General features: G+C 41.1%; 1 protein-coding gene across 2 annotated transcripts in view; it reads right to left on the reverse strand.

Moving 5' to 3' along the window:
* Positions 1-4863: 4863 nt before the first annotated feature.
* Positions 4864-25197, reverse strand: part of ANKRD29 (ankyrin repeat domain 29) — a 31626-nt gene continuing 11292 nt past the window's right edge. For both annotated transcript variants that reach the window (XM_038129713.1, XM_038129712.1), the window contains exons 5-10: positions 20654-20752; positions 17707-17805; positions 11842-11940; positions 11284-11379; positions 10127-10225; positions 4864-8888 (exon numbers count right to left, since the gene is read on the reverse strand). In XM_038129713.1, the coding sequence (XP_037985641.1) occupies positions 8805-8888; positions 10127-10225; positions 11284-11379; positions 11842-11940; positions 17707-17805; positions 20654-20752 (576 nt within the window). In that variant the 3' untranslated portion in view covers positions 4864-8804. The remainder of the gene's footprint in view (positions 8889-10126; positions 10226-11283; positions 11380-11841; positions 11941-17706; positions 17806-20653; positions 20753-25197) is intronic.

Here is a 25197-nt window from a genome sequence, read left to right on the forward strand (position 1 = left end):
AAGGACATTTATCAAGTTATGTTTTATAAAGTTCCCTTTTAAACCCAGGATTATGCATAACTGTTACGGACTTGGAAGGTTTATGGGAAACACTCATGCACTCAGCAGCGTATACAAAACAAGTTTTTCCTGCCTGGAAGAAGAACCTGCTACTAATTCATTGAACAAGTCCTTTAATTGTCCATTAGGATCAAATCAGCCCTTTTCCTCACTGGATACCCTGAATGGTGTAAATTTGCCTGCTGGAAAGCTCATGTGAAATAACTTAGTTGTGTTCTGTGTCTTTGATGGAAAGCCAGGACTGTTGCCTGCAGAGGTATGGGCTTTACTGTGTGTCCATCCCTTTATTCAATGCAGAAATGGAACCTGTGTTACCACTTCCAGTAGAAACTGAACACCTAGTGATAATGACCTTGCAATTTCTATATGGCAATCTGTCTGTCGAGTTACTTGTGCCTACCAATGGAAACAGAGTACGTGACTGTTTTGCAGCAAAAATCAATTAAAATGTCTATTGCTGTTTATTCTCCATAATTTATAATGAGCCTTTATTATTTCTATTGCAATAACACCCAGAGGCACTTGCAAGGACTGGGAGCTATGGTAAGCAACACCCTGCACAAGCACATGGGAAAGTGGGATGTTCTCCTTGCGGATGTATTGCAATCTGTGTGCAGACAAGCTGCAACAGGCGAGTGAGAAGTTTCACCCAGTTTCTCATATGTCTGGTTTTCGTAGACTCACTCAGACAAAACCGCTGTAGCTTGTTCCAAGACTGTTTCTCCAGCTAAACCAGAATAACGCTAGTACCAAACAAACCTGGTGTTTCCTATTTGGTGTTATAAACTATTTGTATTCTTTTGATCAGCTCTCATTTGTCTGCCTCCCCCAGCTGTGAAGGCCTGCTGGCTTTTAATTATACACAACTCAAAGTACCTGTCATTTTGGTCAGATGCTCTTGGCTTTGGAATAACCATGTGGCATCAAATCAGAGTGAGGGGGCTGAGAGCAATGTGTCTGATGCTGCCAGTACTCACTTAAATATGCAAGTAGCGAGTCAGGTGATGCTTAATCAAGTCTGTTTATCATCTTTTCATCTTTTTATCTGCCCTAGTGTATTTTGCTCTACTAACTTGTGCCAGTGTGTCCTTATTTAACCTTCAACAGTTCTTAAATCACATCCTTTCTGCATTTATCACTGAAGTCATTGAAACTTGTTAAATTTTTATTACACTTAGGTAAAATTATTTATTGCATTCTAACAAAAGCTTGGGACTTGAATTGAATCAACACAAGGTATGTTCCAGCTTTGCTACAAACTTGCAGGATGAAGTGGGCAGGTCCCAATCTAGCCAGCGTGATTTCCTCTTCTATAAATAGGTGCCAATTGCGTGGCAATATGTGACACAAGAGCTCCAAAACCAAGTCTCAACCACTGAGCTGTTGGAGGAAAACACTGTAGAAGTGCAGCTTACTATTGCAGTGGAGTCTGCAGACACTCTGCACTTATTGCTGTGAGCAAATATGTGCAGTGTGTCCTCATGCCAGACACGGCACATAAGCTCTGAAATGCTGACAAATTCGAATTTTGACCTACTAAAAGCAGTGTATGGTTTGCCTGACCATCAGGTCACTGAACCCTTATAGCACCATGCTGCCACATGGTGACAATTTGCTGTCCAAGTGGAGAATATGGGCAAAACTGTCACAGAGGAGTGCCTAAGGGCACTACCAAAATCTGATTTGTCAGGAAGGAGATGGGCTTCTGAACTACAATTCACCTGAGGAACAGACTGATTTTGATTCAAAGATGTTCTGTCAGTTTTATATCAGTTTGTCCCAGTGAGTAGGGTCTGATGCAGTAGCATGGCCAAGGCACCACCTGCAGAAACCATTCTTGGAGTCTTCAGAAAGCGGAATAATTCTTCTGCCTCTTATGCAATATATTCCAGGCAAGCAGATCATGAGGCCATGATATCACTTTTCCAAGGGGATTATGAGAACCTGTATCCATATGCTGGATGTATGTGTACATGTACATGCATATATCATACCAGAGCATATCTGTGCAATCCGTATAAAACTGCAGAGTGTTTCAGCTCTGCGCTGTAGGTTATTGGCATGCTCCATCTGTGCATCCAAGCCATTTGCCATCGCAAAAAGTTGTGTCCCATGTTCCTTCCTCACTTAGCTGTGCTCCCCAACAGCACATGCCAGATCACTCTGCTGATCCTTCTTCCCTGGCAAGGTACAGCACTGTGCAGCTCTGGTGCCAGTTCTGAACCAACGGACTTGACATTAAAGCATTAGTCCAGTTAAAATGCCTTCTCAACATTGTGAGAGCAAAATGGATTATCTAGAGACAGCGTAGGTATGTGTCTCAGATTTCATCTTGCCACAGTTGCTAGGCAGATGGTCCTGTTATTGATCCCATGAGAGTTAGCATCTCTTTAAGTCACAGAGGAGGTGAAGCAAAAAGTGTATTGATTCATATATTTCAAGATCAAAGGGACTATTATGATTACATGATGTTAGTTCCTGTATGTCGTATAGTTTCATCCAGTAATTCCTGCATCAAACAAAATGTTTCAGCTGCTACACATCTTTCAGAATGAAAAGTAATTGGTAGGGCTTGTTTTACTCAAACGATGAAGGAGCCATCTCAACAATTTGTTTCTGAAAGAATTATCCTCAGTCTTGAAAATCTACAGCTTGAAGTTTGAATTTGTCTAGTTTCAGACTCTTGATAGAGTTTTGATATGCTTTCATATGCAAAATTAAGATTTTCACTCCCAGAAATCATCCTTTGTAGTGATGTAGGCCATAAACAAGTCACAATACTTTCCCTTTATATTCTCTGAATAGAGTGAGATGCTTTATTGAGTTATGGCCGAAGGAATTTTTGATGATGAGCTACTCAAAATGTAGCTCATCACAATAGAAAATTGTATGAATAAGGCAAAAAGCCTGGGATATCAAACACAGTGAAAATATGTCAAAATATGGGCTTCAGTGTAGACTTTTTCCTTTTTTATAATGCACATAATCCACTGCACACCATAAGAATCATATCAACAAGGTGTTGGTTTTTTTAGCTGAAATACATCAGATCAGTGTAAGGGCCAGTTTTACATCTAGGAATAAAACAGAACCACCCAGACATGTTTGACTAATTAAAAGTACTGTCTTATTCCTTTGGTTCCTAATGTTACTTTTTATAATCTTCCCTTCGGAGAGATCTGACCTAATGGATGTTAATGTAAAGGGAACTTTGTCAGTGATGTCTGGATCTTTGAAATAAACTTTATTATGTTATGCTAAATTAATAAATTGAGTTTTCCTGTTCCCAAGACACACTATTTTTTTTTTTACTTTTTTTCTACTTTTTCTTTTTTTTTTTTTTTTTTTTTTTTTTGTGAATGCTATCTCATGTAGGAAGACCTGGAAAACAATAACTGCCTAATCAATCAAGTGGAATAGAACAAAGTGGTCTCTGTGTAAATAAGAAACTAATTCTGGTACTGTAAAAAGAGTAGAATAGAGAAGAAAGCAAAGAAATCTTGAAGTATGCAGAACAAGATTATCTGAGTAGTATATTTTTGTTGAAATTATATGGAAAAGCATATTTTAAAAAGCAACATCCCCATTGCAGAATATTAGTCTCACACGGAGATACATAAATTTATATATGCTTTATCAAATGCATAAAAGATCAGGTCAAAAAAAAAAAAGGTGGAATTCAGAAGAGTATGAAACTCTCATTCCCAGGGGCCAAAAGCAGAGCTGCTGTGAGAAGGCACAACTCCATTTAGTCCCAGGTGGGCAGTACAATATCCTGTTGCTGGGAAAAAGAGCCTTGTGTATTACTGTTGGTTAGGCCCATAGCAAACATTACCTTTCTAGCACCAATGACTCTAGACAAGGGCTCTATTTTATGTCTGTTCAGTGTTCATATCAAATGGAGTACAAATGGGCTGGGGTTTGTGCTACCTCATTTTCTGTACTACAATTCTGAAATTTCTGAGACACCAGATTTGGTTAACTTGTGGATTTTCCAGTAGTCACTAGGACTGGCTGGAAAAGGAAGTGTGAATTATTCTTGCAATTAGCTCTGACTCTAAGGCAGATAATCATCATTGTAAAGTGCATTAAATATAACCTGCAGCTATTTGATCTCATGCTCTAACTCTCTCAGCTCTTCTAAGCTAAACAAAGGTGGGCGAATCAATAGTGAGATGGTTTTGTTCCAGGAGAAGAAGAGCATGTGCAAGTCAAGTGGAACAATATTGCCTTTTGTATCATTATTGAATAGATGTCCCTGCACCCTGCATTGCAGTGATAATCTAAATGAAGTGCTCCATGTATTTTGGAACCTCTGAGGCTCCACCACTACTATGTCTATGCTGGGATGTCACTTCTCTCTAGACCCTGCAGGTTTTTCCTTGTGCTCATCCCTATGACACAACAGCTTGATGTGGTGGCAAACAGCAGGCCTGTATAAGGGCCTGAGTCTTGGTTCAACATAGGCACAGGAAAGCTAACAGCTCTTCATGAAAACAGAAGCAACAGTGAAAAAGAATTCTATGGATCACGACTATTTTCTTGCACCTATTTCAGCAATCCTAACTGTCTCAGTAAAAGAACGAAAACAATATCTCACAAAAAACCCTTTCTTGCACGTAGACACCTTGCCCAAGACTGACCGATTACTGCAGGGTAACAGCTTGTTACCAACCAATAGGAGATAGACCTGAGAGGGTTTATAAACTCTGTATAAAGGGATGTAAAGTTTTAGCTTTTTTTCTCTCCTTGAAAGAGTGTGTCTCGTTCTTCTCAAATGAGATCAACAGTGACAGCTTGATACTAGTGAAATAGAAGAAAAATGCCCTGTATTTTTCATTGACTCATTGGTGCCTTTGGCTTGGTTGCACATCCTTTGTACTCACTTGCAGCTGATGGGAGGTCACCAGTTTAACAACACCTGCATAAATGTAGAGTAGATAGAAGACTGAGCCTCTGGCTCTGAATGTGCAGAGAAGCAAACCTGCAATCAGTGTGCTAGTGGAGCTTATTGTTTTTGGGTGTAAGATGGAGATATATATATATAGTTCTATTTCACGTCTTTATTTCATATCTATCTTCATCCTGTCATCTGTGAAATTAGTTTAGTGCCCCATAATTTAGAAATCTAAATGTCTAAATTTACTCTTTTCTGTTGACTTGAAATGATGAAGAGCTACTGTGTTTCACTGGTCTGTGAATGAAATAATTTACTTCCTTGCTTACCTCAGCAATACATTTTGGAACTTACAAAGATAAATAAAGTCTGTAGAGCACTTGGAAAACCTTACACAAAAGACACCACAACTATGCAAAGAACAACTGCCAGTATTAGTGAATCACTTCAGCCATCAAGGGAAAACGGGCTTTCTTTTTAATACAACAAACAAATCACAGCAGTATTTACTGAACACTTTAAAGATAACAACAGCTACATAAATACTAATAATTATTAAGGTTTCTTTGTGAAAACATTAATTGCATGGTGATAAACAGTATTGCAACTTTTTAGCCCATATACAGGCAGATTAAGCACCTTTGGGTTACAGGGAGCCCAAAACTGAAACCATCCCTCTCTCCAAAGGCTCCAAAATGAAACAAATGCTCCCAAAAAGGTTTCCATGCCAGAAGTCTCATTTTGAATAGTATCTTTGCTAAAGCTAGATTCAATCAGGCAGAATCAGGCAGAGAAAGACTTCAGTGCCAGCTCTCCATGATGGATCCCCCCAGACAACCTGTGTGTTGTATCAGCCAGCACTAACAAGAGCAAGAAGAGACCAACATTTCTTTCCCTTTAACCTGTGCTAGCCCCACATTTCAAATGTTATTCAGAAATAAGAGAAGCCCATTATAGCACAAGATCACTCAAAAGAAAAACCAAAAAAATAAAACCAAAACCAAGAACCAAAAAAAAAAGCAAAACAAACCCACAAAACAACAACAACAACCAAAAAAAAAAAAAAAAAAAAAGAAAAAAATAGAAAAAAAAACCAAAACCCTCAACCAAAAAAACCCCAAACCTGGTAGCTGCATCCTCTCAGAAGGTCAGCAGATGCTCTGCATGGGACACAGGAACCCAGGTGTTCTTCACATGTTTCAAGAGATCCCCAGCTGCAGTGACCATTCATAGAGGCAGCTGGACACAGGACTTGGAAAGTCCCACTCGAAGTGGTGAGGTGCAGACGTGCATCTTCTCATGGACAGGCATAGTTGAAAAAGCTCTTTGCTGAGTAACTGCTGCTTTTGGGATGAGACAACTCTCCCAAGAAAATACACCCGGCAGAAAGGAAGGGCCACCTGTAGATACTGGATACCTGCATTTGTTGTCTCAGCTTCCTTACTTCAGCTGTTGCAGGACCACTGTTGGCTTGCCTTGTCCTCTCTCCTATGCTCTGCTATCAGGAAAAAATAGGAGACCTTCACAAAAAATGGATGCTTCCACATTTTTAGGAGGACTGTGTGATTACTACAGCTTGTCTGATATTAAGTGTATTTATTGCATAGCAACTGAAGACCTTCTAATGATTATTCACCTCCTTTAGAAATATGAAAGGGCTTTTCACCTTGAGAGTGTAGTTGTTGCCAGTTGTTGATGTGTAGAAAATTTAGGGTGAAAGTTCACCCTATAGAGGCCAGGCTGCCCAGAGTCCCTCTACTGTTCTCCGAAATAGTATGTGAAGTTTGTTCATCTTCAGCCCACTGGAAACTCCAAATAAACCTGTCCTCTCCAGTGTTGTTTGTTAAAGAAGTTAGAGTGCAGTCCCTTGTAATGCTGTGCAATTTAAGGTCCCAATAAGGCTCTTGAGATTTCTGCATGCTTAGTATTTTTTAGTCTTTTGCAGAACTTAACCCTGGATACAGTCATCCTTTAAGAATCTTGCATAATTCTTTGGTTCTGTACCAGTTCATCTTCAAGTTTCTGTTAGGCACAACATTATTTTAATTTTAAAATACAGCAGCATAAATTACCTAAACAAATATTTTTTTCTTATTACATTGTTGGAAAACTTAAAACTTTCCTATTTAATGCAGAATAGAAATTGAATAGAATTCCAGCATGCAAGAAAAGGTACACCTGGTTCTGTTCTCTTCACCAGAACACTGACTTCTTACCTAACTTTCTCACAAAAAGAATAACTTTATAATTTGATAATCCATATGGCTAATTTGCTATACATGAACTACATTCATTTGTATTAGCTTACTTATAGATTTCCTTTTAACTCACCAAAGCAAAAATGCAGCAGTTCAGCTGAAACATAGGCAGACATTTCTTAAGCAAGAATTATTTTGTGTCCTTACAATCTTCCTTGTCTTCAACTTTTAAAGCAATTCAATAATTTGCCAAGGTTTGAAGGTGGGTGAAGTGCCTGAATTTATGTACTGAACTAACTTTTTACCTCAACTCACTGTACATTAATCTCTAATGCTTTTGTGGCTAACAGGACATGGTATATACTGTTTATACTGCAGAAATGACTGGGTTTTCATGGGGTGTCTTAGAGCAACATGGTTAAAACATAGCTCCTCACAAGCCACCTGCAATTTGCACTGCCTTCCCCACACAGGCACTAGTAGCATGTCTAAGTGTCTTAACCACAATAAAGGCCAAAACTGCTATTCAGACTTTGTTTTCCGTGTCTGCAATAATTAGTGGGTCTGTTCAGGTATGGCTACGTGTAACCAGCTGTTGAAACACCTGTACACTGTGCACTTCTCCCTTAGCTCCTGCCACAGACCTGGGGAATGAGTGCTTTGCATAGTAGCTGTGGGTACCAAACCATAGTGTCACATATCTGGGTGCAGAACACACACATACCCCTTTTGTAGCATCTGTGTGGTTTGTTGTGCCTGACAGCTGAGTTTCTGATGTACTTGCTCCTGTGGAAAAATGCCCTTTTGGGCATGGTTGGTTTGCTCAGACACCAGTCCTCCTCTACCCACAAAAAGCCGCACAAGGCTGGGGAAGGATCCCCATAAGCTGCGTAGGCATTTCAAAATCAACTGCTCCACTGTGTTTTGTTGCTGGACAGATTGGCAGATCAAGATGCTGCAATTGAGAGGATTTCCCCTTGTTTTTTGTTTGGTTGGTAGCTTTTGGCATCACTTGCAATACTCTTGATCATTTTTATGGAGCTTCATGTAGTAGCAAAAATGTTACCTCAGCCCTGGGCTGACAGGAGAACTTCTGCTGTTGTGATGGCTCAGGCAGCATCTCACCTCTAGTCTCATGTGGCACTTGGAGGTAGAGAGGAATGGTCACTGTCAGCAAAGGGAGGGCAGGGGCGTCTTGGGGCTGCTCCGTGGCCAACTGAATCCAAACAGCTGCAAGGTCATGATATCCTTCTGGCACAAGGGCCGAGTGCTCCCTACCCACGCTGTCACAGGTGTGTGGCCATGACAGCGTGGGGATGCGTGTCTGAAGCAGCAGGGGTGCTTGCCTGTGCTGGGAGGAGTGGGGAGCAAACGTGGGTGCTGGGATCAGTGGGGCCCGGGAGGACAGGCAGGGCTGCGGTGCAGCAGCAGCTCCTGGGCCACCCCCTGCTCTCGTCATGGTCCCGTGTTCAGCGATGCCGGGTGGAGGCCCCAGCCTGTGGTGACCCTGTGGGAAGGGCCTGGTGCGTTCAGGGAGCGTGTACGGGACAGGCTAATCAGTTCTGCAAACTGTTCCAACCTAGGATTACTGTCATGCTGCTTGTGGTCAGGGCACATCTCTGTCAAACTGCATCTGCTGTAGGGCTGCATTAGCTTTTCCTTTGCTTTTCCTTTGCACGGAGGAGTCGGAGGATGCGTTCATTTTTTGTTAGTTCTGCTGGCAATTCATTTGCCTGGAACAAAAAAACCCTTGAGGTTAGCAGAAATGACAGAGTATTTCCCAATCATGGTTGAAAGCATTACACTCTGGAGAAGATCGTACTGGTCATTATAATGACGTGGGTTTTTTCTAGTGTTGTTTCCACCACTGTTGAAGATATCTTAGGAAACCATCTTTCAGTGTTCAAGTCTCATTTAAGTTTTCAAAACAATCCCAAAATGGAATTTGAGTGGCAACATATTTTGTGCTGACTGTCCAGGCTAAATGCCCTTGGGTTCCCTATGCTTCTGCCACAGAAGTAAAGGAGAGCATAGCTGCTGACTTTTTGGGGGAGATGAGGCAGGTCCTTATGTACTAATGTCCGTAAAACTCCAAGGGATGACTGACTTAAAATAGTGTTATGCTGTAAGATTGGTAATAAAACATGAGTTTGGTTTTTTTTTTTTTTAATTTATTGAATACAATTTTGGTAACACAAAGTATTTATGATGAAGCTGCTTCTGAAAATCAGTAATTCTGTCCTGCAAATATACTCTGTCATGCCAAATGGCATGCTGTTTACAAAAAGTAATAAAAAAAGAAATCAGTAGGAGAGGTTTCAGCCGCACACTTTCTTCTACTGCACACCCCTGCTGTTGTAGGTCATTATCAGTAGCAGAAAAATCTTGTGCATTTTCAGGTTATATTATAAACCCAAAATGTCTATTAACAGAGTCTACTGTGTGAGTGGCATTACCTGTGCTGCCAGCAAGTGGAATGATGCAGAAATTAAAAGCCACAGATTTTATATTAAATGACCAAAATATTTACAACATATGTCCTGGATCACTTGTTTTAAAAACTTTCTCTCACCCAGAAGTCAATACCAGACCATTCATTTACAGCTTAACAAACCCATATCACCCTAGCAGCAAATAGTTCAGAAACATGTCAGAAGAAGACGTATTCAAAGAAATTATCAAACATGTAATGTTAAAACACTTCACAGGATAAAACCATGGTAAGTGTCCTATAGAAAATTGCTGTTATCAAAAGAATGCAAAACTAATAAAAAAACCTAACAGATCTACGTAAGATATGGGGAAGGTGCATGTAATTTGGAATTTTTTTAATTCTTTTTTTTTTGTATTGGCAATGCCCTGAATCCTACACAGAAAAATGGGCTGCCCCCATCTCGATGGCACACATGGCTCTACTGCTGAGTGCTCCCCTTGTGCTTCTCATCTGGGAGGATGGCGAGCCAGGACGTACCTTGTTCCTCAGGCACGGATCTGCTCCTGCTTCAAGGAGCAATGCCACTGTCCTCACGTTGCCACTCAGGACGGCTGCATGGAGAGCAGAGGTCCCATTCTAGCAAATGCCAGTGGAGGTGTTTGTCCCATGCATGGGAAGAAAAGCAAAAGGCAGTGAAACACAAATGCTTGCAAAGAACAGACCTACGAGCAAGAAAAGTAACATGGAAGAGATTAGGTCATCAAAGGCATAGGGTCTGATTTAGGGCGCTGGCAGCCCCTAGTGGGATGTGAAGGACGTGATTTTAAATGCTTTAATAAAGATGAAAGTCAACTTCACATTACCACAGCAGTATTTTCTTATAATAATCAGCCTTGGCAATAGATCAGAGGTGACATGAACACAGCACTTGTTTCTGCCTGGCAAAATCAGTCATTAACAAGTGAAACAGAAGCACCAGCAGTAATGGAAACCATCTGTGCATTTTATCTTCTCTCTCTGATGATTAATGGCCTCAGTGTCAGGCAGCTGATAGGTGGGGGTTTTTATGGCTGGCCTTTTGTTTGTTTGTGGTTGCAAACTGACAGTTCAAATATGTGTGGAGGCTATTTCATACTCAAAATTAATAACTAAGTTGATGCCACCTACATTTTCAAGTACATTAAGTTTGCCAATCATTTGCATGCACAGAAGCTATCAAAGTATGTGATTTATGGACACATAAAATTAGGTCAGCTATGAAAAAGCAGCTTCCAAATAGCTGTTATTTTTCACGTCACTTTACGAATTCAGAGGAAAACAAAATCAAGTAGAGAATCTGCTCACAACAGATCTTTTAGACTATTTTGCTGACTAAATGCAAGGCTGGGTATAATGTTAAAATTGTACAGTCAAGAGTAATCTACTTACACTAGAAATAAAATCAAGTGACAAAAAGCAGAATTTCTTCTGTGACACAATGTGCTTCCTCATTCCAAGAATTAAATTCACAGTTTTCTTTAAAAAGATTTGTGAGTGGCATTAAGGGTAAGAAAGATAATTTTTTTTTTCTTGACTTTTTTTGGCTCAAACTCCTATCATCTTCTGCTAGAGTAGTCATAAATGACAGATTTTTTCATCGGACCCTTTGTTTTCTTGTGTTCCGCTGAAAAAAATCTCTGTGTTTCACTACTAACCTTCAGCAGGCCAAGTGTGGGAGAGAACTTCAGCAACTCTTCTATCACATTGTTGTAGCCTTTAATGGCAGCCTTCAGTAAAGCAGTGGTACCATCCTTTAAAAAAAGAGGAATGTCAAAAATGCCTTGCCTGCATTCCCCTTGCAGAGGAACTGGAGGGGAAGAAAAAGCTGGAAGGAAATGCCAGCTCTCCCCACGCGTCTGAGAGGAGAGTCCTCTGCTCATCACCTTTGAGGGGACACCTCCACAGCATGTGCTGCTGGTTTTAGTGTACCTGGAGGATTGTTTCTCTGGCGGGTGAAAGCTTCAGGATAAAATAAACAAGTAACACCATATACCATCTTTGTCTCTCAAATATGTGGACATACGCATTCCCTTATTCCACAAGGTCCCTCCAGGAAGCTGTCCCAGACACAATGAGGAAAAGGAAAGCTGGGGTGGGACTTTGCAACCTGGCAAACAGGACGGACTCTGGAGGCACCAAGCCTCCATCCAGGCTTACAGCCCCCAAGTGAGGCATTAGGCTGCAGACAGAGCGCAGGAGGAAGCGCTACTCACATCCCGCGCGGCGTCTCGCTCTGCTCCCCGGAGCAGCATCACTCGCACCACTTCGCTGTGACCCATCTGTGAGGCAATCCACAGGGGAGCTGTCCCGTCCTGCAAACAAAATATGACTACTGATGGCTTCACTTCCGTGCCCACTGGTATTTTACTGCCCAAGCCTGCTGGAATTGATGTACATCAATTACTCAGTCAAATGCTACAGGGAGATAAATGCAAAGCCGTGTCCAAACCCATGTGGTAGGTTGGTGTATTAAGTTAGGACTGCTTCAGTTTGTGGAGTAGAGCCCCCTTTATTGCCTTCTCTTGCATAGTTTGCCAGAAATGTGCATTGCTCTGTGAAATTAAAGTCCAGGAAGTCATCAGCCATGCCTAAAATACACAGGGATGTTTGAAACATAGGGGCTAAAGATATCCTGTGTACTTTGAACTCTAGGTGATTAGATGGGACAGAGGATACAGATAAACCTCAGCATGCACAGGCAGATTCTGCAGCTGGGTGCCTGCACATAGGGAGTGAAAGTTGTTTACAGAAGCTGGGGAGTAATGCAAGGTGATCACCAATTTTCAGTGTTGAATTACATTATCCACCCTCAGGGAATCAGGTAAAAACATCCTGCCTTACAGTGAAGGTAAGTATTTCACAATTTTTATCTTCAAAACTCCACTACAAAACAAGGCAATTATCATGGAATCCAGCATGAAACAATCTGCTTTGCAAAAGTCCTATACAATCATTATTTGAGCACAAAACCTCAGAAAATGCACATTCAGAGTAAGCTAAACTTTGTGATGGATTTTCTTCCCAAAGACAAAAGTGAGTTGAAGTGCTAGAAGTATTTCTCACTGCAAGTAGAATTTAGTTTTGTGTCTTTTCCTCTTTTTGATTCCAAATGGCCTGATTCTCCAGACTGCAGGGGGACTCCTGCAGTTACGTGGTGCCAAACTGATTCTCATGAGCCTTTATAAAAGGCTTTTCCTTTTATATGGACTTTAATGCAGAAGTGAGGCCCCACAAAGCAGGGTGCCCGCTTCTGCCTTTAGGGTTTGGCCAGCTCCCCTCACCAACATCTGCAGCCTGAAGGCTTGGCTTGAAAGAGGAAGACAAACTAAACTGAGACTTCAAAAACAGCCTTAATGAGAAGTTTCAGGAGAAATCAACTTTTTACATTAAATAAGATATTGCCACCTTGATCAAAGAAATAGTCTCTCTTCCCAGTGCCACCTGAAGATTCCTATGACTTGCTCATGCAACCCAGAAAACCATTGTTGAATCAGTTCTCTGCTTCCCATGAAGTATGAATTAATCCTTTGAAAGAAACAGAAAAGTTGTTTCTTCCTTTGATGTAATAATCTGGGCTTCCCTTTTTCTGATTCTGAGAAGGAACAAATTCACATCCGGAGATCTTCAGTATTCTCAAATGGTGAGAAAGATGATCTTTGCCCACCCTTGTACAATTTCTCTATAAATTAACTCACTGAAATTAGTGACTGAACTCACTCTGGTATATATCCTGTTAATACAAGTGTTCTTTGTGATTCAAAAATAACAAAGGCTGTCTCATATAGAGAGTATGTGATGCTAGTTTGATGGCAAAAACTTTCCCTCCCCAATTTATTTATTTTAGTGTTTTCCCTACCAGTAAACTGACACTTCATATTTTTCTAATCGCCCCCCACCAGAGGGCTCTAGAAAATAGCAATAGGTGCATTGAAAAAGCCTGTAAAACTTGGAAAATATCTGAGAGCAACCTACACAATATAATCTGCATGAAGAACCAATGCTCTGCAAATCCACGCTTGTATTTACACAAGCAATGAAATCACAAGCTCAGCATAGGAAATAGAGCAGCTTTTGTTTACTCACAGTGAAATTTGTGGGTACAACCCCTATTTTCAGATATGAAAAGGAGCAAAAGGAGGTGCAAATGTTGAGTTATATTACTGCTACCATTAATTGTCATTAATAGTATTTCTGTCAGATGTTATCCTCAGCACCTCAGCTATAGGATAGAGACAAAAGTACATTATGAGGAAGAGTGGCTGTATTGAAGGACTGAGCCTGAAGAGAAGAAAGATAGTGAAGATAAGGATGGGCTCACATTGACTATGGTCAGCTTCTTTCTCTTAAGCAAACAGCATCTAGCACTTAGGTTTATGCAAATATCTGTATTTATATGGAGTAGATGAGCTTTCTTTTCATGTTGGTGAACCACGCAAAGCAGAGACTCCATTTTTCTAAGAGGTCACATGAGAATTCATGTGTAAACAGATATTAGGGCTTGCAGATGAGTCAGGAAGAAAGTGAGACTAGGGAAAGATGCAGTTCAAAATCTACTCTCCTTTCCTCGTCCCTCTGCCCAGCCAGCAGACTGCAGATCACTGCATTCCCAGAATAATTTTAAATATCCTGTATGTTTGTAAGGTGTTCTTTTTTCCATATTTAGTTACAAGCTAGTATATATGAACAACACTTTATTATATCAAGCAGTCAGAAGTTCCAAATATACTCTGACTGAAATTATTAGTGTTCTTTCTCTTACCCATTAACTAATGACTCCATCTTGCAGCTTTGAATTTCAACTTTTGCTTATGGCTTGACATTTTAGAGAAGGCCACACTGGGGTGGGAGGTGAAAGACCCCTCAAATTTCCAGTAGGTATTTCCAGGTGCAGACAACCTCTACTCTCAGGCTACTCAGTGTCACATCCTCCACTGCTCTGCCCATTAGTCCACTTGCACTACTGCAACTAATTTGCCAATAACAAATTTCTTGCTTGCTGAAGTGCACCCTACATAGATTTACTGGCTTACATGTATGTATAATTGCATATCAAGTGCTAGGAAAAAAGTAATTAATTTTCAGGTTATTTTGAATCTGCTTAGTCAGCTAGAATAAAGCCTGTTGGGACACAGACTGCCAAAACAGCATTGGCAAAGAATCTTACAGCTTTGTTTTGTAAGTTAAAGAAGCATAGAAACATCTCCTCTAGCAGGCTTCAGACATTGCCCCCAGCTCTGTCTAGACAAAAAGATGACAACAGAATTCCTGCCTAGCTCCTCAATTTTGGCAAGAGCAGAAAGCAATTACAACCCAAGAGAAAGGACATCGCCAGGGAAGAAACTTTCCAGGAAGGTTCACTATTTGGTCTTGTGAGAGCTGAAGGGCTTGCACATGGACAGCCAGGACCATCCAAAATACTCTGTGGTGTCAGAAATATCCCCATGGGACAGGAGGTGGTATATCAGAGTGAGGGGGAACTGGTACCCGCCACAGCAGCAGGAGGAGACATAGAAGGCAGATATATGCGTGCAGGTCCGTGGGTTAAGCCACCAAATTCCCTAGGTAGAGAGGAAAACTTGGACACCATGAGGAAGGAGAAGATGAACTCACACCTGGCACTCTGCAGCCCTGTATTTGAGGTAATGTTGCCTGGAAAAGTTTTCTACCACAGTGAGAGCAATGTAGCTTGTAAATGAGAATTGTCTGGCATTGAAACTGCCCCTTCTAGAGCTACATTCCTCATGACCAACACACCCCCTTCTAACAAAGTACAAATGCATTTGTTAGTAAGAAAGAGACTGAAGTCTATCCAACCATTACTTGACTAATTAAACAGTAAAAATGTTCCATTTGTTAAGGAAATGTTTCAGATTACAGTGGGTCCAAATACAAATGCCACGCACTTATCCAGGCATAATCTTAGCAGGGATCGGAGGTACCCTCAAGCAAAGAAGGTCTGTCCTGCTGGAGATGAAACACAGGAGCCAGGAGGAACATTCACACAGAGACAAGTCTTTGCCTCAACTGAGATTTAAAATTGCCTCGTGAAACATTGTGTTGTAGAAATTGGATTAGAGAGCTAAGAAAATAATGTCAGAATGAATTAGCTGCATTATAATTATAGATAGCAGAAAGCAATTTTAATGGCAATAGGGTTCAGTCAGATCTAAAGCTCCCCAACCTTATTTTGACTTACTCAAAAGGCATTAATGCATACCTTGGTCTCTCCTTCTACATTGAAACTTTAGACTTAATTAACAGCTTTTAACATTTCTTAAGCTTTTTCTAGGAAGACAGTGTGGAGGCAACCTAAGAGCAGCTAATGCATCAATCCAGTGGGTAGCTGCCAGCACAGCTCTGGTGCTCAGAGGTGGGGCTAGGGGCAGCAGGAAAACTTTCAGTTAAGGCACTTAAAATACTAATCCTCTTTCCACTGCTAGGCGCGTACACAGACCTCCACATGCAGCAGAAGCATATAGATCAGTGTCTGTTGCCAGGCTGTTGTCAGGCTGTTGGTGCAGATGAAAGGAAATACTGGAAATACCTGGCAAAGCTTTTCTCATGCCACGTTGTCCACTGTTATTAGAGTTTTCACACTCATTTGCTCTTGCTTGCTGCTTTTTCCCTTGCTGCATTCAATGATCACAGCCACCTGGCTGACATGCATGACTAATTACAAGGACAAGACCTTATCCCATCAATTTCAAATGTGCACTGAAGACCCAGGACAGCTACCTTGCCTGCAGGGTTTCAGCAGAACACAGGCAAGGGTCTCTTAAAGCAGGGAGAGATTCCTGAGAAGCTCCATCTCTAACCAGACCTTTCTACGTGCTGGGTCTAAAGCTAGCTGTGCAACTCCACCTCTGGCTCTTTAGGCACTGATTTTAGAGTCAAGAAGCAGCTAAACAAGTAAGAAACCCTTTTATTTGGAAAGCAAGAGAGCTTTTTTTGTCTCTGTATACCACCTATGCTTACCTATCTCACAATTAGTTTTAAACCTAGAAAGCATTTTGCACCCTTACCTAACTCCAGCATCCAGTGATGCACAGTGGATCCAGCCCCTGACCCCCTAGCAGGGATCTCTGAACCAGCCACAAATCTAGCTCACACTTCCCATCTAATGATCAAACAGCAGCCCTACTGCTTGCAGAGGAGCTAATTTACTGCTTACAGCTGCCACTGATTGTATGCGTTAGCAACATCAGGCCCACTAGAGTGACTAGCTGGAAATGGGGAGAAAGCTTTCTGCATCTATCAAGAACTTCCAGAGATGAAGGCAACACTCATGCTTGAACTTCAGAGTGCACAGGAATGACGCAAAGTAAAACAAAAAAATAAACAACAGTTAAACGAAAAATTAAAAAAAAAACATTTGTCAAAGATAAACTTTGACACCAGAGCCATATCTGAAGGTCTGGAGATTTCAAATTTAGTACTGCCTCCTCCTAGAGTGTCCAGATTTTCAAAAGCTTTTCAAACAATTTTCCAAAGAACTCAGGGATGTTGTAGGCAGTGTAGACCTTCAAAGGTAATGTACAACACAAACAGATTGGTAGTTGCAAGAAGCAGTGCAAGTCCTTTACATCAACATTCCATACAGCTGGAGGGTTTTATTTTGATTTAGTTTGGTGCCTGACCCAAACATGAGTGTGGTTCTAACCCATTTAAAGGGGCAGTCAGTGGTTTGATCTGCTCTGGAATCATAGCATCATTTAGGCTGGAAAAGACCTTTGAGTCCAACCATTAACTCAGCACTGCCAAGTCCACCCCCAAACCATGTGCCCAAGTGCCACATCTACGCTGTCTTTTAAAAACCTCCAGGGATGGTGGCTCATAGGGTGTAACGTGTAGATGTAGAGCAGAGCTTTCAGTTTCAATTCTTTCAGAAATGACTGAGGTATTGACTTCAAAATCATGGTTACCAGTCTGAACTAAAACACAGAATGTTGACACAGCCACAAACTGCCTTCTAATGAAACACCTCCACAGGAACCCAATGCCTGGAGAAAATTCCAGTGTTAATTTTCATAACTATAAAATTAGAACTATAAAATTCTGCCCTGAAGTGTTGATCATACCTGTCGTGGCTGGTTAACCTTTGCTCCTGAAGAAAGCAGCAATCGGATGACATCCAGATATCCTCCTTGTGCCGCCAGGAAAATTGCAGAAGCTCCATCCTAAGAACAAACACATCAGTCTTACACTCACTGAAATGATGTCATTTTCCCACACAAAACCAAATCAAATTGAATTAAGTTCTCAGTCTTTAGTCATTATGCTTTGCAACAGCAGATATACAGCCATGCTCAAGAAATAACTACCAAAATGCACAGTCTAGTTCATAATAAACTGTGACAGCATTTTCATTCAGTATGCACAAATACTGGCTCCCATCATATTTCAAATCCAGCATTAAATCCTGTGTCTGGAATACTAAAAGTCTAGTTCTTTGAGGCATTGAGCTGCATAATTAGAAATTAGCTCTGGTACAGCAATACAGGTTCATTTAGCCTTTCAGGTTCATGCAGAAGTGTTCTGCTACATGGATACATGGTGGAGACATGTCAGGCACTTTGCAAGACTGCAGACCCCAGCACTGAAGGCTGCCCTTGAGGCTGAAGGAGTAAGGCCTGTGCCATACTACTGTACCACCCCAGAAACCACCATGGTTCTGCTCTCGCACATCTGGTAGAAGAGCCTTCACCTGTAATATGGAAATCTAAAAGTATTTCGTAGCCACATCAGAAACCAGAATTTTCCTGCAAAAAGCTTGTAAAAGAATAAATTATGAACAAATATAGGGTTTTATTTTTCTTTGACATGTTTTTCATGTGCAGATGTTCTCAGAATTTTACTTCAGAGATACCCCTTCCATAGGAAAAAAATTGAATGTCATATTTCTTTAAGTGTTTTTGATGGAACATTTTCAAACAGCATTATAATCCATCTAACCAACTATAAGTAGAAATATGTATTGAGTGTGGGACAGGTGTTTACCCATCCTACATCCACAGCACTGTGCACAGGATGTGCTAGGACAAGTTTTCCCAGGAGGCGAGAATCTTTTGGTTTAAATAGAGACAGGAATTAACCCCTTTCCTGCATCTCAGATGTGCAAGTACACCTCTATGCCAACTCAGGCAGGTGCTTATCACAAAATACAGGACATTTTAGTGAAAGCCTGCTGTTCACTGTGTTGGCATATCATTATGTTGGGACTAAATGCTGTTGTCTGCAGAGAGAGTGTGCACAGCTACTCCTCAAGCTGAAAAAGCACAGACTTGGTGAAGCATGAGCTGAATATAGTGCTCCAGGGACTGAATTTAGGATGTTTGACATTGATTTCAAGACAAATGTCCTGGTAAACAAAAGAAGTGTCTGCTGGAAGTATTAATGCCTGTCCCTGGGCCTTCTGATGGGCTGTTTTCTCTGGTTGCTGTGTGAGTAGATGAAAAAACTTGGCAGTACCAGAGCCTTTGCAGGCTTCCTCCAGAGATAGAGAACACTTCAATTTAGAAAGTAAACAAGGTTGTGTAATATTTAGAAAGCTCTTTATTGTGGGATCAATCAAGATGGAGAACCTTGCATTCACTGATATCTATTTGATTTGAATGGATGCTGTAATGAGAATGCTGTTTTGAGGCTATAACGCATTTTTGCAAGAAATACTATTTAGTTAGAGTATTCTTTTGTGTCTTGCTCTCCTGATCCCTCACATGAGTCAATTTAAGATTAAAACATTGATCTTGATGGTTTTGGGAGGAGTATCCAAATGTATGCTCAAAATCCCTCCCATCTGGCTGCCAGTGAAACTGCCATCCAAGTACCACTTGAAAAATGCAGCTTGGCCCATAAAAAGAGCTAGACAACAAGAGATCATATTATTTTATTACACAACTCTTTCTCACTGGCTTTGCCCAATGTCTGCGAGCAATAAAAGTACATTTTAAAATCCAATTGCAAATATTGCTCATTTCCAGAAGAGACAACAAGGAAGTTATTTTACTGCCTTGACCTCTGGGTAAGAGTCTGCAGGTGTGGCAGCATAGCTATTTTTAAACTGAGTGGCAGCCCCTGGGATTACCCTGCAGAGGGATGAATCACTGCCCTCAGATCAGAAAGACAATTTGCACAACAGCAAGGGTGGAACAACCTTTTTTATAAATGAGGGGTGAGGCAACACTGAGGTGAGGATCTCCCTATGACCACTTCTGCAGTCACCAGCTCTCAGCTCCCCTGCAAGTCAGTAGGGATTGCAACAGCATCTTACAGACCCAAAGCCAATGGAAACAGCTGAAAAAACTCATCTATCTCAGAGAAACAACTTCCTCTTTGTCAGTCTTGAGTGCCCTGGGGTAGGAAAGAGTGGGGTGGGAAGCAGAGGCAAAATCTGCTACTTGTTTCTGTTGAATGCCGAAAAGCTCAACTTATCTGTGTCTCTATTGGAGTAAATTAAATCCAGAGCTTCATTGGTTCAATCCAACTTTCAGAAAAGTCAACTAAACAACATCAGTTCAGCTATTTAAACCTTACTTTGCCCAAAACACTGACAAACTGGAGATTCACAAATACCAAATAACATCATTTTAATTGATATTTTAAAAAACTGCTTTGAAATGATTTAAAGATTTTAATTTTTGCTATTCTTTCTGGCAGAAAACGAATGTACTTCAGAGGCTCTAGAGCTATTCACTCTCCTACAAATCATGGTAGAACATGACATGCTCTTTAATCCAAGGCTAATGGGTAGCACAAGTCTGTTCTAGATTTGGTACATATCCTCCGCACAGATCATGGACCAAAAAGCAGCCAAAGAATCTTTTCTGATTTTGTGCTACTTCTCTCAGCGTCATGAAAAGCAAACAGTTAAAAAAATCCACATCTTGGAGGAACAGAGTACTATAAAACTGCAGCGTTTGGCAAATGCCTGTCTGTGCTGGAGCCAGGGTGTCTGCTGTTGTCCAAGCAACAGCACATTTGTTCCACCACCACCATTGTCAATATTGTGTCTGTCAAATAACTCACGTAGAGTTGATCGTGAATGTTGGCACCGTGCTTCAGCAGAGTTTCCACTACTTTTGCATGCCCATACTGACAGGCAGCAAGCAGAGCTGTGCCTCCATCCTGTGAAAACAAAAAAGAATGGGTACAGTCAGGTGAGAGGTCAGGTGCTGGGCTGAACTTCACCATTAAAAAAAAAAAAGAGCCAAACTTTAAGACTTTTTAGAATTTGGCTCGCAGAAGTTCTGTGATGAGTAGCTACTGAATGTTTCATAACTTTAATGCCAAGTGTTGACATGTAAATCTTTCAACTTGGCTCAGTCACTATATAAATTTTTCTCCTGAGTTTTTTTAGGGAGGGAAAGGAATGAGGAAAATTCTGTTTTTCGTTCCTCATCTTCTGCCTTGCCATTAGAACCTTTGTTTCCTTTCACAGATTCAAGCTCCTCCACGTCTCTTCCTTTTACAGCCAAATTCCTCATGCCTGCCAAAGTCTTCCACCAATGGAAGGACAGCACACCTTTCCACACATTGCTCCAGAGCCTATTGATCATCTGCTCTTCTTTGGCCAGAGCCTTGTGCCCTGTTTTGTCGTGCCTCTCATCGGTGGCTTGGTTGGCCTGAAGCTGAGCAGAGAGGAAGCATTCTAAAGTGTGCTAGCTGACAGTGGAAGTGTGAGTCTGACCAAAGGCATCACCACCATTGAAAGCACTGTTACTGCTGCTTGAGAAGTGATCCCTGCAGGTAGGATCAATCCCAGGCAGTTAGAGTTACTGCACATCACCACTAAAGGGAGACCTAGGCTCATGCATCAATCCCTCCTTGTAGAAGCATTCCCTTGGAAGCCAGCTGAGAAGGGAAACTCCTCAGTGTCACTGGTGATTGACTCCAAACCAGCTCAAACAACTGAGACATCAAATGTGGGTCTTGCCATCTTAAATGTGCTGTGCCCCACTCAGAAAATACCAGTATTTCAAACACAGCTATGCGGAGCAAGTTCTTATTGACTGCCTGGGATGGCACCATGCCATCATGTAAAGATGATGCACACCCCAAAATGTCCCCACCACAGGTCTTCTCTCTCCTCCCCTGCCTTCTCCCAGTCTCAAGCCTCTCCTCCACAAAATAAACTATCTAATGTATTTCATGTAAATGGTTTCTAGCGCTGCAATTAATGTGGACACAAGACTGTACTTTGGCCCAGACTTGTTCTCTGAAACAACTCTAAAGTTGTCTGAAATTTTCCACACAGACAGATATCCACAAAAGAAGTTGCAGCTTGAGTGACCAAATGTATCTTTTATAATGAGAAGCACCAATCAAATTTATTAATCAATGGTGCAATTTCATGGCTGTAATAGCCTGGTGAAAATTCAAGCTCTGACATGACTGAACTAACCCACAGGCACTATTTATAACTACCCCCAAAACCTCATATTCACCCTTCCTGCCTCAGCATTGAAAAGAAAAGAAGGCTTGGGTGTCAGCAAAGCCAGAGATGTGAGGCTGTTGTGTGACAGTCTAAGAATTGCCTATTAATTCTGGATTATTTGACTAAGTACAGTGTGTAATCAGGTCAGTGGAGTTAAGTTTCTCCTATGAGAAATTAGACTTTCCTGCCAAATTAAACTACTGTAACTTAATGGGAACTGCTGGAACAAAACACAAAAGCAATCACAATTGTTCTTGGATTAAAAACCACCTTATACACACTTAAAAGACAATGGAAAAGCTGAGAGCTTCACATAACCTATTTCCTCTCCCCAGCCAAGTGAAAGCCACTTTACTCAAGGGGTGATTTACTGGATCAAAGGGCTATAAACAAAACAAACAAAAAAAAAAAACAGAGAAATTTTAAAAGAGTTTTTCCCTGAATGTTGTTGAGAGAGAAAGGTTAGGAATTAAGAAGAGAAACTGTGCTATCCAGACTGAAGGGCCTCTGTGGAGAGGCAGGGAAGGAACAATTTTAGGAAGCTTAAAAATATTAAAGTTTTATGTATGGAGGGTAAATAGACATGCTCAGTTGGTTGCATATAGGAAAAGTTTGTTTGCTGCTTTATGGTCTGGCTTTTGTTTTCTAAAATTCTTGTGTTGTCCACAAACTTCTGCTATTTTTAGACAATTGTTTGGTTATTATCATAATTTCTGTAGGGAACCAAGTGACAGGTCCCAAATAAAAGGCAGGCCTGCAAAGCTCACCCCAGTTGACACAACAGAGCTGAAGCCCAGCACTTGGAATCCCAGTGTGTGATCCCACCTTGGGAGATGTGAGCAGCTTGGAGTTTAAGAATGGCAACACTCTCTCAAGACATGTTTAATTAATTCAAAAACAGGTTCCTGACCAAGTGTTTGTTCAACCCAGTGAACAGTTTTAGACAGATTTTTTTTTTTTTTGAAAGAGTAACACAATTCCAAAATACACCGTTTGGACCTTTCAGACTAAAGTGATCAAGTTTTCCTAGATCACTCTGATCAGAGACCCGGGGTTAGAAGAGGATCATTGGATGGTCCCCAGTTTCATCTGTCCGCTCAGAATCAAATATTTACTGTGGCAGAAGGAAGTGAGTAACAATTCCTGGGCTCAAAGATCGGGTCCCTGATCAGGAGGACAACTGAGCCCTAAGACCTGCTCTACTTTCTGTCTGGTAAATGAAGCTGAACACATTCAACAGAAGGGATTTGGATTCCTCTGCATGCTCTGAGTTGGAAGAACCACTGTGAAGAATCAGATCTACATCTTTCTGTAAGAAAGGGAAGCTGGGGGCAGGAAACTTTTCCACTGACCACATGGTAAGCACTTAGTTAAATCAAGGAATTGTCAAACACTGCGATGGTTTATTACTCAGTCCTCCCCTTGCCTCTATTGAGCTTCCATCTGGTTTTCTCTTACACTTTACTGCAGCAAGCTCTAGCTGAAGACCCCATGCTTTACAGACCATAAGGAAAGCAGATAAGTTGTGGGGAATAAAAAAAAGTAAATGACAGAGTTTTAACATCCCTTTCAGACATGTGATTACCTCTTTCCTTTTTGGCTTCAGCTGAGATAAGTTAAAAGCTGAAGCAGCGTCTTTGGTACTGGCAAGCTTCTTGGAAACTCTGAGCAGGGCAGCAAATGGGAGCTGGCCATGTGAGCAAGCACTGAGGGGCTCCTGGGGCTATCACCCCTTCTGCAGTGGGCAGGAGGCCACTGTGCAACCTCTCTTAGAGATGGCACGTTGCCTTGGGTTCACTTCTTGCTCATATCCTGTTTTCCTGACACAATGAAGCTTCTATTAATCCTGCAAATATTTCCAGCTCAGAGAGGAGCTGGACTTTTCTTGGCTACCTCTGCAGTTCTTCCCCTAAAACCATTTTTCTGCCCTCCCCAGGGTCTGCCCTCCTCACTGCCAGCACATAACAGCAGCTGCTGATCTGCAGTGAAAATACTTGGAACAGCAGCACTGGGTAAGACCGTGCTAAGTGGTGTAGGCTTCCCTGTCTATTTGCTGGCCCCTTTCCTCTGTCATCATCACCTGAAACAGCTTAGAATTATACCTGGTTTTACCATCTCTTAAAAATGGTACAGAGGAGGAGAACTGATCTTCTGCAATCACTGCCTGCTGAGAAACAGCGTCTGACACACTGTTCGACCTGCAGTACTGCTTGGAAAATGTGCCACCATGCTTATAAGAACTCACATGCTTATCACATCTATCAGAATAAAAGAAAAGTGTTTCAACCTGTGTTAAATATTTCTGTGGATGTCAGACTGGGACAATGCAGAATAATATTAATGACTAATATTATATGTAATAATTATATAATAATTAACCTTCAATAATACTATTCATTCTCTTTAGAACAGCAGCATTTATTGATAATTAATTTATTACACTATTTTAGAGTAGTTTTACTTTGCCTGGCATAGCAAATATCAATTCTAATGATACAAAGTTTAACAAGAATTGCATGCTTGTATTAAGATAGTTCTCCAGAATCCTCATATATGAGTAACAAATATAGTAATTACAATTTACAGGTAAGCACATGAAAAAGATGTTGGGCTTTGCATTTCCTTAGTTGAGTCTCTGTTTTCTAGGATACATTCAATTGTGTTCTTATTCCAAATTCATGTAGTAATTTATAACAGAAATAGACATATTCTTTGCAAATGGATTAATTTTGCACTGCCCTTTAAAAACAGGACCAGCCATATCTTTTCTAGTGGATCTCCCAGATGAGTGTCTTAGTGAGAAAATGACTTGTCCCTAACCTGAAAAGGCATATTTTATTAATTATATTGTTTCTGGGGTTTGGGAGGGATAGAGGAGCCTGTCACTTTGGTCACCTGTTAACAGAATGATGGAATTATTCCAAGCTATGAAAACAACATTATTAAATAAGAAGATTAAACTGATACAGTGGGAGATGTGGACTGTCCATGCACTACACTGACTGGTGCCAGGCACACACTGGGTGATGCTGCTGGAAAATCATCTCACGTGCACATCATATGCCAGTTTCTCATGTTGCATCCATTGGGAGCTGGTGTTATCTTTTGACCAGCTTGTCTGGATGTAACAGAAAGC

The sequence above is a fragment of the Motacilla alba genome, chromosome 2 (genome assembly GCF_015832195.1).
Source record: "Motacilla alba alba isolate MOTALB_02 chromosome 2, Motacilla_alba_V1.0_pri, whole genome shotgun sequence".
NCBI classification, from domain to species: Eukaryota; Metazoa; Chordata; class Aves; order Passeriformes; family Motacillidae; genus Motacilla; species Motacilla alba.